The sequence below is a fragment of the Protomyctophum parallelum genome, assembly GCF_964188405.1.
Source record: "Protomyctophum parallelum genome assembly, chromosome: 3".
NCBI classification, from domain to species: Eukaryota; Metazoa; Chordata; class Actinopteri; order Myctophiformes; family Myctophidae; genus Protomyctophum; species Protomyctophum parallelum.
In genome coordinates this window covers 43,577,603-43,590,641 of record NC_139698.1, presented here as the reverse complement: position 1 = coordinate 43,590,641, position 13,039 = coordinate 43,577,603, and the positions used below count along the sequence as shown (strand labels likewise).

At 43.0% G+C, this 13,039-nt stretch overlaps 1 protein-coding gene across 1 annotated transcript in view; it reads right to left on the bottom strand.

Annotated features, from left to right (window-relative positions):
• Nucleotides 1-13,039, bottom strand: part of pear1 (platelet endothelial aggregation receptor 1) — a 54,177-nt gene that overhangs the window by 7,294 nt on the left and 33,844 nt on the right. The window contains exons 6-20 of the mRNA XM_083761804.1: nucleotides 11,710-11,956; nucleotides 10,357-10,462; nucleotides 9,735-9,871; nucleotides 9,415-9,627; nucleotides 8,768-8,942; nucleotides 8,320-8,440; nucleotides 7,280-7,443; nucleotides 6,638-6,740; nucleotides 6,262-6,414; nucleotides 5,817-5,948; nucleotides 5,186-5,317; nucleotides 3,972-4,097; nucleotides 1,579-1,797; nucleotides 1,001-1,110; nucleotides 315-441 (exon numbers count right to left, since the gene is read on the bottom strand). Of these exons, the coding sequence (XP_083617930.1) occupies nucleotides 315-441; nucleotides 1,001-1,110; nucleotides 1,579-1,797; nucleotides 3,972-4,097; nucleotides 5,186-5,317; nucleotides 5,817-5,948; nucleotides 6,262-6,414; nucleotides 6,638-6,740; nucleotides 7,280-7,443; nucleotides 8,320-8,440; nucleotides 8,768-8,942; nucleotides 9,415-9,627; nucleotides 9,735-9,871; nucleotides 10,357-10,462; nucleotides 11,710-11,956 (2,265 nt within the window). The remainder of the gene's footprint in view (nucleotides 1-314; nucleotides 442-1,000; nucleotides 1,111-1,578; nucleotides 1,798-3,971; nucleotides 4,098-5,185; nucleotides 5,318-5,816; nucleotides 5,949-6,261; nucleotides 6,415-6,637; nucleotides 6,741-7,279; nucleotides 7,444-8,319; nucleotides 8,441-8,767; nucleotides 8,943-9,414; nucleotides 9,628-9,734; nucleotides 9,872-10,356; nucleotides 10,463-11,709; nucleotides 11,957-13,039) is intronic.

Sequence of the window (13,039 nt, the reverse complement as noted above, 5' to 3'; positions counted from 1 at the left end):
AAAACAGGCATCTTAATTTTCTTTTATGGCAAACTAATAAAAAACAGAAAGTCTGTCCTGGAGAAAGAAAATCAATACCAGGTGAAGGCATGGAGGTGGGTGAACGCTACAATCATTTAGGTGTTTTTAATAATGATCGCATTGTTTTCTTCACGTCTCTTTTCTGTGTACATGATTGTCTGAAATGTGATTTACCTTTCCACAGAAATGTGACAGATGACAGATGCCGTTTTGCATGTGATGTTCTGTACCACCATAATGTGACAGATGTTACAGTTTTCCAGTTAAACAGTGGGACAGTTTCTGAGACTGACCTTGATCTTTTCGGGGCTCGTGGTGTTTCCAGTCTGCAGGCAGAGTGGCGTTGCTCTCAACTCCAAACAGACCCCGCCGCTCTCTCTCCGTGTTCTTGACACTACAGAAGAGCTGGTTGTTTGTGTTCTGTTGGACAGACACAACAAACACTCAATCAATGATTATCCAGAATAATAAATTCAATTGATTGCAGCATGTTGATGGAGCCATGCAATGATATAACTGTAATGACTTTACAACCCCAGACTGCAATTACAGTTACATTTTGTTTAAATTTGTTAGATTCGGCCAATAAACTAATTATCTCTGCCAGGCCGGAAGGCCGGGAAGCGGAGATTATTTTTGTTTGTGCGTCTGACAGCTGCACAGCTGATCTTGCATACTGCTGTCCCAATTGGTGTCACACTTCACATGCATGCAGCCCGTAGGCCAAGGAAGACACTCTGTCCCAGGTTTTTCAAATGCGCTACAGTATATCAGACAGCTTTACTCTTTGGCCTTTTGGCCTACAGTATATCAGACAGCTTTACTCTTTGGCCTTTTACTCCTGAACCATATAGGTTCCGTTCTACAATCACTTTTTTGTCTCTCTGTATTCCTTGGAAGTACTAATCATGTCACAACAACCCACGGCCTAACTAGATTTGAATTTTAGTTTTGCTGCTAGTTTTGCCATGTCACTTGCCTTGATGGCACGGTCATGGTTGTTGGGGAGGTGTGGCAGTGGAGGTCTGTTCTGAGACAGAGTGTGGTAGCTGGGATTGGAGTAGTAGTGGTGGTAACTGTGAGGAACATCTGAAAACCAAGCATATATCAAAAAGAAAATAGGAGAACAAGATTAACAACAGCTAAACTATTGTTAAAAGCTCCATGTTTGTGCGTGTTTTGTAAGTGTTTTAAATAGTAGAGGTTGAGAGAAAATGCTATGTTTTGGAAGTACTGAGGATATGACTGGAAACAGCTCGGACACTTGGATTATACTGAGCTGTGTGGAGTTTATAAATAGATTTTATTATATAGTTTTCTGTTGTTAATCATGGATTCTATAACAATTCTTCATTCACTGTAGTAAAGGAAAAACAAAACATCTCCATTAATTCAAGCTTCATGGTGTGAATAACTGAAATAAAAAAGATTAGGGGGGGTGAATAGTTCCATTCTAAAATGTTTCGTCATTTAGGATCACAAATCTTTGCCTGAATTACCTTGATGTATAATATCTTTTTTTGGGGACCTTGTGGTGTACACAGTCCATTCTCCTACCTGGGACAGCATATTCAGAGTTGACTGTACGTGTGGTGGAGAAGGAGACTGTAGGCGCATTGTTTTGCTTGTCCTTCTGTCTGCGGCGGTAGAGTAGCAGCAACGCAAGCAGCACGACCACCAGGAAGACAAGCACCACAATGCCACCGATGGCCCCCCACGACTCCCTCTCGCTGGGGGGAAGAGGCACCATCACACTCCCTGACAACTCTGTTGAGTCTGTTGAATGGGACAAAAAACAAGAATCAATCACATCATAACTGCCAGGTGCAGCAAGCTCACTATGGGTTCTATCTCCCATTGGCTTAGAGGCACTATACTTTATACTCTATAATAAATCACTGTTAGGGGGACTGGGAAGGAGAGGGAGTCCATATTTTTCAATACACCTGGTGACCCCTAGCCCGGGTCGTAACAATGCTATGTGAAGAAGAAGACGTTTATTGGCCCAGGCCGTAGCGTAACGGTCTGGGCACCGGACTGGTAATCCAGTCTCAGTGTGCCGCGGGTTCGACTCCCGGACCCGACACGGCCTTTACTGCATGTCATCCCCCCATCTCTCTCCCGTTTCCTGTCAGCCCTTCAAAAATCAATAAAAGGCGTAAGCCGCAAAAAATATCTTTAAAAAAAAAGAAAAAAAAAAAGAAGAAGACGTTTATTAAATTCAGCTTCACCTAGGAGCTGATGGTTGCTCGGAGGCACTCTGAGGCCTGTTATGGCCTATTAATACTCCTCCAGTTTTAGGTGATAAGGTTACTGTCATGGGCCAGGCCAGCCCGTGCCATATAGACACAATGGTCGAAAGAGTTTAAAATGTTTATTTGTATTTATTGATACTGAAGTTGGATTGGTACTGTATGTTTGTCACCTGCCTCTCCTCTGCAGTGCTGGCACTCCTCTCTAGATTGGAGGGTGCCAAGTACTGTAGAGGAGGGGGGGTGACTGTTCCTGTGTGTATTATGTTATGTTATGTTAGGCCCTGTGAATGAATTGGGCCTTTGAAATATGTTTGAGTGTATATTCCTCTAAAGTATAGTAGTGTGGAAGATTACTCGTAGGCTTTAGTTGGCCGTGTGGTTGAGTCAATTGATTGCCACTTGCTGATTAGGGGATGGTTTGCCCCACCTGTATGAAAGCAGGATTGCTGCAGGTGGAGGCAGTTCAGTATTACCTGAGGCTAGGAGAGACATCAGGGAGAGCTGCAAGCCAGGACCTCATCGAAGGTTAAATAGCCTGTAACAGTCTCTCAAGATCTTTTTAAAGTTTAGCCAGCAGGTGTATTTTGTTTCCTATTTTTGGAATGTTATTTTGGCCAGTATTTATTACTTTTTGTATTGTCACTGCACTTTGGAGGTAAATAGAATGCCTGAAATATACTTGTGGACCTGTCTACTCCCTGGAACCTCCGGCCAATGGTCACAGTGACCACCGAAAACTACAACATGACGTCACGGCCCACGGTGGTAAGTGACTCACCGCTCACCCAAACAGAACTCTCTGTTTTTACTAACCTTATCACCTAAAACTGAAGTATGAATAGGCTTTCAGTGGTTACAGCTTCACCTAGCTGATGGTTGCTCAGAGGCGCTTGGCGGTAGCTGTTAGTTGGTAAGTGTCTTGCTCAGGGACACAGGCCATGTTGAGATTCTGATAACCAGACAGCCTCTCTACACACTGAGCCATAGCCGTCACCATGTGGAATGTATGGGATCAGGATTCAGGACCACTTCTCGCCCAGCTTTTCCCCCACAGAGGTGGAAAGGCTTCTAAACAAGCCCACAGACCTCTACCCTAAACAACAAGCCGGATTGCATAGAATTGAAAGTATACACTGTATGAATGTTAGATGCTGCTATGTATGTGGTCTGTACTGGTTATGCTGCTACCCTCTGGACAATTGATGTGTACTCAGATACTCAAACGCAATTCATACAACTGCAATGGAGAATGTATAGCTAGTACACTTTCAGCATGTGTAACAATTCATATTCCCATGTTGCTAAAACAGCCTCTATAGTGTGGTATATTGTATACAGTGTATATAGTTCCAAGCTTCATGCAAATAAGTTACTGCTGTTGAACTGCACTACTACACAGGTTAGGTTGCCGTTGGTGTATTACAATTCCTCGTTTGTGCAAACACGCCTGGCAATAGAGGGTAAGCGCATGCATAAAGTGAGTGGCAAATCGAGTGGCAAAGTGAAACGTTGTTTAATGCAATCAGATAAGACTTTTCTGTTTGGATGCATGGGCTGTCAGGGCCAGAAAGTAGTTTTTTGTCACACGCATAACCTCTATACTAGAATATTACTGATTCTGAATTGATTTTGGGAGCTTTCCGGTTGATTTATCTCTCTGAGTGTACTGTATGTTAATCATGCCGCTCTCCACACCTTGCTTGCAGTCATCTTCGTGTTCACTCCCACATACACACTCTCCAGTGTAGCGGTTACAATCAAAGTTGGCCGGGCACGAACAGGTCTGGCTGCAGTGAGGGCCAAACCTGCCAGGAGTACAGGCTGTGGAATACAGTACAAGATAAAACATGGAGTGAGACCCAGGCAGAAATGTACAGAATTGAACTGTGTTATAGTTAATTATAGTATTTTATATTATATTACAAATAGATATGTCATTTGTGCATCCACAATACTAAAGATTACTGTTTTCTGTGAATGACAGTTTCAGAAAGTTCCTGCTCATATTGAAAACATTCCTGTCACGGGGCAACCTGTGCCCTATCTATATATATATATATATATATATATATATATATAAACACACACACACACACACACACACACACACACACACACACACACACACACACACACACACACACACACACACTAAGAAGGAAGTGAGGTTTGGTAGCAGTCAATGATTTTTACCTGTTACATTCAATTATAAAAATGACAGACTTCAGGGTTTCAACCATTCTGTTTATTTAAACACGGTTTATTGGAACCAAGCTGAAATGTTTGTTTGTCACATGTCTGTCTTCTGCAGTACTGGCACCCCTCAGAGCAGGGGGTTAAGAAGGGTTGGAACGTGCCAAGTATTGTAGAAGAGAAGGGGTGTGTGTATGATGGGTTAACAGTGTTCGTGTTGTTCAAGTATTTGTGATTATATGGGCGCCTAGAAATGTGATTCAATTATGTTGTACAACATTTATTTAATAGTTAGATTATTCCTGTGGTATGGGAAATGTCTGTAACAGCTAATTGATGGTTAATTGGAATCTGTATTTGTGGTATGATCCACTCCCTATAAAGGGAGGCTGCAAGGGACAGACAGTCAGTGGGACTTGGGCAGGCAAAGCGTTAACAGTCGGGGGACAGAGCTGCCAGGGCCCTTAGTTAAGGGATAGCCGTTAGGGCAGTCACTGTTTGGTTTGTTGTACTTTAAGTTTCCATAGTTTTTGTAAATGTATATTCCACAGTCTTATTTATTGAAAAGGCCTTCATTTTTGAGAGAAATAAAGAACCCAAAACCGGTAATCCTGAACTTGTTCATTTTTGGAGCCTAGGCCACTCGGCCAACTCTACAATTCCCATAATTACGGTCGGGTACGTATTACAGCTTTATGTGAATATGTCCGACTCACGTATTGAGCAGTCCGGTGCTGTCCAGCCAGGCAGACATTCGCAGTGACCATCTCTGTGGTTACACGTGGAGTTGTTGGCGCAATTAATACACACCTCAGAACACTGCCTACCATGGTAGCCCACCGGACAAGCTGAGAATGAATCACATTCAACAGTTAAAATGCTTTACCTTATTACTTCAATTCACTTGATTTGCAATATGATTATCGTAATAGCACTGGTGTTCGTGCTAGTGCTGCAAAGCATCTGTTTTGTGTAAAAACTCAAAAGATCGCAACATTTGAATTATTTTTAACCTCATGTACTGTCCACCCTGTATCATGTAGATACCGGTATTTACAGTATATATTTCCACTCTACTCATTTCAGGAACATTTGTTTTTCTCTTCTATCATTTTCTAAGGCTATTCTTCTTCCCAATCCTGAAAACTACAACTGTTTAGTACAAAGATTGTGCAAAACATTTTTTTTTCACTCACTTCTTTAGACCTGTGTAACACTGTGATGTGACAAAGCTGATTCTAATGAATCTTGTGCGGTGCCGTGGGCTCTTTTATCCCGGCTGGGCTCTAATCTACACAAGGCTGTGTGTTCCTGACTGTTAGTGTAATTGTTAGTGTTCATGCTAACCTTGATCACAGCTGGGTCCTGTGTAACCAGGAAGACAATCACACTCTCCAGTCACATGATGACACCGGTAGGACTGGCCACAGGATGGGCATGACATACCGCACTGGTCACCATACATACCAGCTCTGCATTCTGTGTGAGTGTGTGTGTGAGAGAGAGAGAGAGAGAGAGAGACTTTTATTACTTCTTCTATTAAATGATACAAAAGATTGCATACAGGAGTACCACACACACACACACACACGTGTATATTAATATCAACAGTCTGATTCTGAGAGAGAGAGGGGAGGGGAGGGGGGGGGGGGTTAGGACACTTTGTTCAGCTTTTATTACTTCTTCTATTAAATGATACAAAAGATTGCATACAGGAGTACCCCACACACGTGTATATTAATATCAACAGTCTGATGGGATCTAAATGTGTTGGTGGCCTCATGACACTCACTGTTCTGGCAGGAGGCTCCCCAGTAGCCAGGGCGACAGACACAGGCGCCTGTGTCCCTTAGACATGTGTCACTGTTGGGGCAACGTTTGAAACAGCTCTGGTTGCAGTGGCGCCCCCACAGGCCATCGTGACACGGCTCACTGCAGCGAGCACCTGGAGAGCACATTGGGATGGTTTTCCATCCCAGAATGAGACATTATCCACCATTTAAGAAACATGACACATAGACTGAAAAATGATTTGCTGGGAAGCGAATTAAGACAGAGCATTAGAGAGAGAGAGAGAGACTGGAGGTGAGGCAGAGAGAGACCTGTAGCTCATACTGGACCAGACTTAGCCAACTTGGCACAGGCATGAGGAGGACTTCCCTACTTACCCCACCACCCTGGCAAACACCGGCACTCCCCGTTGGTACCCTGGCATCCGTCGGCATGGACACAATCGCAGCTCTTCAGGCAGCTTGGCCCAAACGTGCCCATCTGCACATGGGAGCACATGCCAACAACAGGCGAGGTACCGTCAGGGGAATATCTCAGCCATTTGGCCAGCACAGCGAGAATCTAACAAAGTACTAGGCTGGCAACGTGTCATCAAATGCATAGTGACAGCATGGCCGTTTGGCAGAGTAAAGACAAATACTCATCCACACACAAGATGAGGTAAGCAGTAAAAATGTTAGCATTGCTATAGTAAAACCATCATAGCGGTAACCCTTGCATGTTGGTTTTTTACTCAGAATGGCACAGAAAAGAGCAATATTGCACATTTAATCGTTACACATTTAGCTCATGCTCTTATCCAGAGATGTTTGAAAGGAGTTGGTTTAGTGTCTTGTTCAAGGACATGCAGTAATAAGACCCATAGCTGTTGATGGATGAAACCTTTAATCACCTTAAATGTATTTAATAATAATTTATATTTGTGAGAGCTACAGCTCATTACACCATAGGCTACACAGTGTTGCAGAATAATACTGTATACTGGTTTGATTTTAAATGAAAACTTCCAAATAACTCACCGGGCAGGGTTCATCACACAGCACCCCCTGCCAGCCTGCTGTGCAGGTGCAGGAGCCATCTGCAGGGTTACATTTTGCCCCGTTGGCACACTGGCAGGTGGCGTTGCAGCCTGGGCCCCATGTACCCTCAGAGCAGGGGAGCGAACAATCCCTCCCTCGCCAGCCTGTGAGTTTATAGGAAGTCCTTATCGAATTTCATTTCGTCTTTGTGTTATCATTCGTTAAAAATGATAATGTGTTCAGCAAGCAAGACACAGTGAATATTATCTCAGCTCACGTACAAGCCCTATTACAAATACGTCGGATGACTGCCTCCCTACCTGCCTTGAATATTCCATTTGATGCCCTTTGGAAACAAATGGCTTATAAAGTCTAAATATGAAATGCAATATTTCAAAATAGCCACTAACTTTAACAGTTCAGTCAGATAACCCACGCATAGATTTAACCAATATTTATTATAGAATGAATACAAATGTGCATATATTTTATCTTGGCATTCGGCTCTGCTACATTTCAGGGAGATGGATACAATAACAACCCCCCCATGGGGAACAAACACATAGCAGAGCCACTGGTGCTGCTGAGGAGGCGGTGGGAGCAAACCGGCGCATACCAACAGTCCAGGGACAAATGACAGCAGGAAGAACCCAGACTGAGGTGAGCTTAAATAACCTGGCAATAGGTCAGCTGACTGCCACGTCAGCGAATGGCGTATGGCGAATGAAACATGTGTAATACTCATGTATGTGACTATGCGCCCATGAGTATAGCATGAAGCCACTCGAGTATATCTGACTGAACTAACTCCGCAAGCTACGTATCATTAATCAATACCATGTTTTCATATTGAATGTCTTCATACTGGGGCTGTCACGTTTAGTTAAAGAGCCAAAGTCTGATTTGTACTTGGTTGCACTAAGTGTAGCATGCCGAAAATAGCCTATCTACAAGCTCTCAGATCTGCAAACTCACAGCTAACTAACAGTTAGCTGTGAGTTTGCAGATCTGCAACAACAATAACTAAGTATAAGCATTACCCTCTTTACAGAAGCAGGTGCCATCTTTGGCTGAGCAGTCCACAGAGTTGGTACAGGAACATTCCAGGGAGCAGTTTTTGCCATATGTGCCACTCTTACAGGGACTCTCACAGTGAAGGCCCTGTACAGTAGACAGAGAGACAAGCGTCATTTAAACTTTGTTATACGACAATGTTGACACTGATGTGACTAAATATAAATTATAGACACCAGAAGATACTTTTTTTTCAGTTGATGATGGCATGCAGAAAATATGTCATACAGCTGCATGGCTTAATGCGGATTGGATGAACTGATGACACAATGTGGTGCCACATTTTTATGCACGTCTGTTATGGGTTATCGAGTACAGTTCGAGCTGCATGGCTTGTCACCACACAGAAGTGGAAAATACCAAACAGATGTTGCTTGTCCTGACTTCCATGATGCCATGATGCTTTTCACTCACCGTATACCCAGGGGCACACTGGCAGCGCCCACTGGCACCGTCACACACCCCTCCATTCACACACAGACAGGGTTCTAGACAACCGTGTCCGTAATAACCGTGAGCACAGGTCTCGTTGCAGTACAGCCCCGCCCATCCTGGCTGGCATGTGCACTCGCCTTTCATTGGATGACAGCTGGTCAATGATAAGAGAGGAAAACAGTTGATCCATGAGTACATTAAGCATCCTCATAAGTGGTCTGAGGTGGAGTCAATCCCCTGCCTGCTGCGCTGGCCAGTGGAGCTCCATTCTCTGTATTAAAAATCTTATTTCAGTAAAAGTACTCAAATTGGAGGGCTTGCAGATTGGCCATTTCTGCGGTTAATATGGTTTTGTAATAAGAATCTAAACATGCAAAGTAACTTGTAACTAAAGTTTTCCAATAATATGGTGGGTGGAAGGGAGTTGTGGGAGAAAATATAAAACCAAAGAGTTTATTCTTTTTTGTAAACTTTGTAAAACAATGTCATGTGTACTCTTTGAATACATTTCAAAGAGTGAATTAAAAAGGTACAATATTTGCCTCTGAGATGTAGTGGAGTAGTAGTATGAAATATCAATACATGGAAATACTTCTTCCTACTTTACTTTCCACAAAGACATATACCTGAGAGTATGCTTGTCTTGGCACAGACACGTGCGCTCACAGTGGAGGCCGTAGCTGCCATGAGGACACATCCTGTCCCGGCACTGTGGCCCTCTGAAGCCCGAGTCACACAGACAGCCTCCGTCAATGTTGTAGCAGCGTGCACCATTAGCACAGTCACACACGCCTTTACAGTCCACTCCGTAGGTTCCTACTGAGCACTCCTCACTGCATCTGAGGGACAAAAACGCCAGCAGTTACAGTACAGTACAGAGGCGGGAAAACACCCAGTTAATAACAATTACTGGGGACAAGCAACTCAAGTACAGGGAGGCACGTACCTGTTTCCAGTAAAACCCTCAGCACACTGGCACTGCCCTGTTTCCGGGTCACAGTGGCCCCTGTTGTGGCACATACATTCTTGGGCACAGTTGGAGCCGAACCTACCCTCCGGACAGCGCTCTGTACACACAGCACCCTGTGGAGCAACATAAAGGAGTTTGAGAGTGATGGTGAGAACACGCAATCAAATGGGATGCTTAATCTAAACACCAACAAATGGGTCACATCATTAGCACTCTGACAGCAATTTATCTGAGCTCATTAATTATCTTCAATATTTGATTTATTCTTCGTTGCACACTGGTGTCGCGCACTGAACATATCTGACCTGATTCGCAAACCAAGTACAGATCAGGTGTAAGAAAAAAGGAAATGTGGATTACAACAATTTATCAGTACATAAAATAAGCGTATACTGTAGGGTGTTTCCAAAAATAGGGGGGTGACGTGCTGACAAGCAAACTCATTCAGATTGTGAAACATCAGTGCGCTGTACACCCTGGGATCTACTCCAGATGAAAACAACACATTCCACCTCAGACCAAGTTTCAAATTTGGAACACATCAGGAATTTCATCAATATCAGGGCCAACCTAACATCTGTAAAACATCAAAATGTACCGTCCACCCAGGGGGGCAGGCGCAGACACCTTTGCCCTGGCAAATACCCCCATTCTGGCAAGGGCATCGAAGAGGGCATCGGTTCCTAGGGCACGCCTTCTCGCAGCTGGGGAACAGAGAACGTGTAACTGTTAATAAGAACTTACAGGGGTATGTTAGTCAAAACATTGAGCAGTGCGGTATGACGTTCTTGACAGATTAACTAAATGTTTTGCCTCTTTAGGTATAGAGAACAAATGTTTTTATATAAATTGGCCACATTTAAGAGTTATCTACTGATATCACCACTAACTGGCAGGCAATGTTTGACTGTTCTGACAGCGGTCGAGCTGGGAGGCTAGAGCTGCATGCAATAGCTGTGTGGAACATGGGGCTTTTGTTAAGTTTGATGTACAGTACTGAATCCTGAGCCAGCCTTTTGAAGCTATCCATTATCATTTGAAATACAGCTGGTACTGTATATGGATCATCTGGTGGCCCTATTTTGGAAAATATTCCCAAACTTACTTTCCCAACATTTTCTAACATTTCACCATTTACATTTACACAACGTATCACGATATGATGCGTTGTGAGCTTGTAGATCTGCTATCATCATACAACACACAATTATATAGGGCTCAAGTGGTTAAATATCTCACTGTGGGGGCTCGGCAGAACTTGTATAATAATTTATTTACTAATGCACTTTGGAAGAAGAACCTCTAGGCTTAGTAACTGACTTCAAACACAAACTACGACCTAAGGAGCTCTACACTTAGTTGTGCGAGCCAGACAATTTTTTTATAAAGCTGTATTGTTGTTTTAAAATTGGCTGCTGCTGAATATAAAGTATTTTCACTAATACCTAGTGGTTAGGTTTTCATTCGCTATACTCATCCACAGGGACTTCTAAAACACAGGGCGGTAACTGATGACTCATGGAACAGCATGGTCCATCAGGGTCCTTTTCCCTTTATAAATGTAGCATTAGTGGAAGAACCAATTTATGCTGCAGCCTGTGCCAGGAGGAGGAGGAGGAGGCCTAATATGCTGTTGTCCGTTTGTTTAGAAAATCAAGTTAGTCAGCTGTCATATAACACGACTTCTGTAAAAAACACAAAACTCCAATTTCCAACTTTCACTTTGTTACTTAAATTTAAGGTGACTAATGTTACTTTAAACCTGATAATACTTTGTTGACCGGGGTTCCCCAGGGATCTATACTTAAATTTTTCCGTCTATACCAAATCTATTCACCGTAAATAGACAAGCAGACACATTGTGAGCTTGTAGATCGGATATTTGCTAACAACATAAGGGCCCCTAAACTAAAGGCCATAGAAAACTCTGTGTATATTTTCAGATGCTTACAGTGTGCCAGTGAATCCCTCCCGACATTGACACTCTCCGGTTCCTTTGTCACACGAACCCCCTGTTCCACACTTGCACCTCTGTAGACAGCCCTTGCCGAAATTGCCAGCTGGGCAGGGGTCCTCGCAGTATCGCCCTATGTATCCTGGTGGACACTGGCAGGTTCCCTTGACTGGGTCACAGAATGCTCCATTCTCACACTTACACTCCTGACTGCAGCTTGGACCCCAGTGTTTGTCATCACATGCTGGAAGATAATGGCACAGAAAAAACAGCTATTGAATAATCTTGATGACAAGTCAATATGGAGCTGGCCTTTAGTTTAGCCAAGGTTTGTTTGGTCATGGGACCCTGGCCTGATCCTGCTATACTCCTATTGAACAGTTTCTTATTAATATGGTAACTTTTGACTGATCTTTATTACAAATGGTGGTGTATTATATATTGCCGTTTTGCTCTTGAGTTAGGGTTATAAATATCACTTTCTTAACCTTTATTCCTCCAGGTCTGCTGCATGCTCCTTTATTGCTAAAATGTGCTTGATATTAATCCATCCTTTTTACACATTTACACCTGCCAGCAGTTTATTTTCATGGAGGGGAAACTGAACATTTATTTTTGCCCAATTGTAGTAACCTTTAGGCTATTGCCCCCTCTGGCAACTTAAGATATCAACAACCCAGAAGCAATTCTGAAATGTAGGACCTCAAATATCAGAGTTAGCTCAGGCACAGTAATGTTGTAGACACAGAAATTGTTACTGTTATTTTATGCATTAAGTGTATGGTGATATGCTGACATTATAAAAACATTAAGTGTATGGTGATATGCTGACATTATTAAAACCAACTCACTTAAACAAACAAGAATCCAATTTTATTAAATTCTATTCATATCATGGGGACTTTCATATCAAGCACAAGAATAACAGAACAGGATCAAGGTCACTATCGCCAAGAGAAGGACAGTGCAAGAGAACACTCCCTCAGGGCAATATATCTTCTCCATGTATAGTCACGGGTCTAAAACCAACCGTGATGTCCCTTCCACTTCCAAGTCAGCCCTTAGTTCAGGCAGTGTTACATTACCAACATGTGATTTACAATTGACAGTGCAATTTGCATGGACCCAACAAGACGAACGAGGTTAAAATGGTTAATTTTACAGCAGTCTTTGACTCTTTAAGGGGTTTAACCTGCCATGGTGAGTCGCACAGGGTTTGGATTTCAATGACAGTGAAGAGAGTTCAGGACATGCGGATCATTGTATAAGTAATGACATTTGTCATGGATGCATTCCTCTCATCAATAACTCAAACTACCACAGGTGC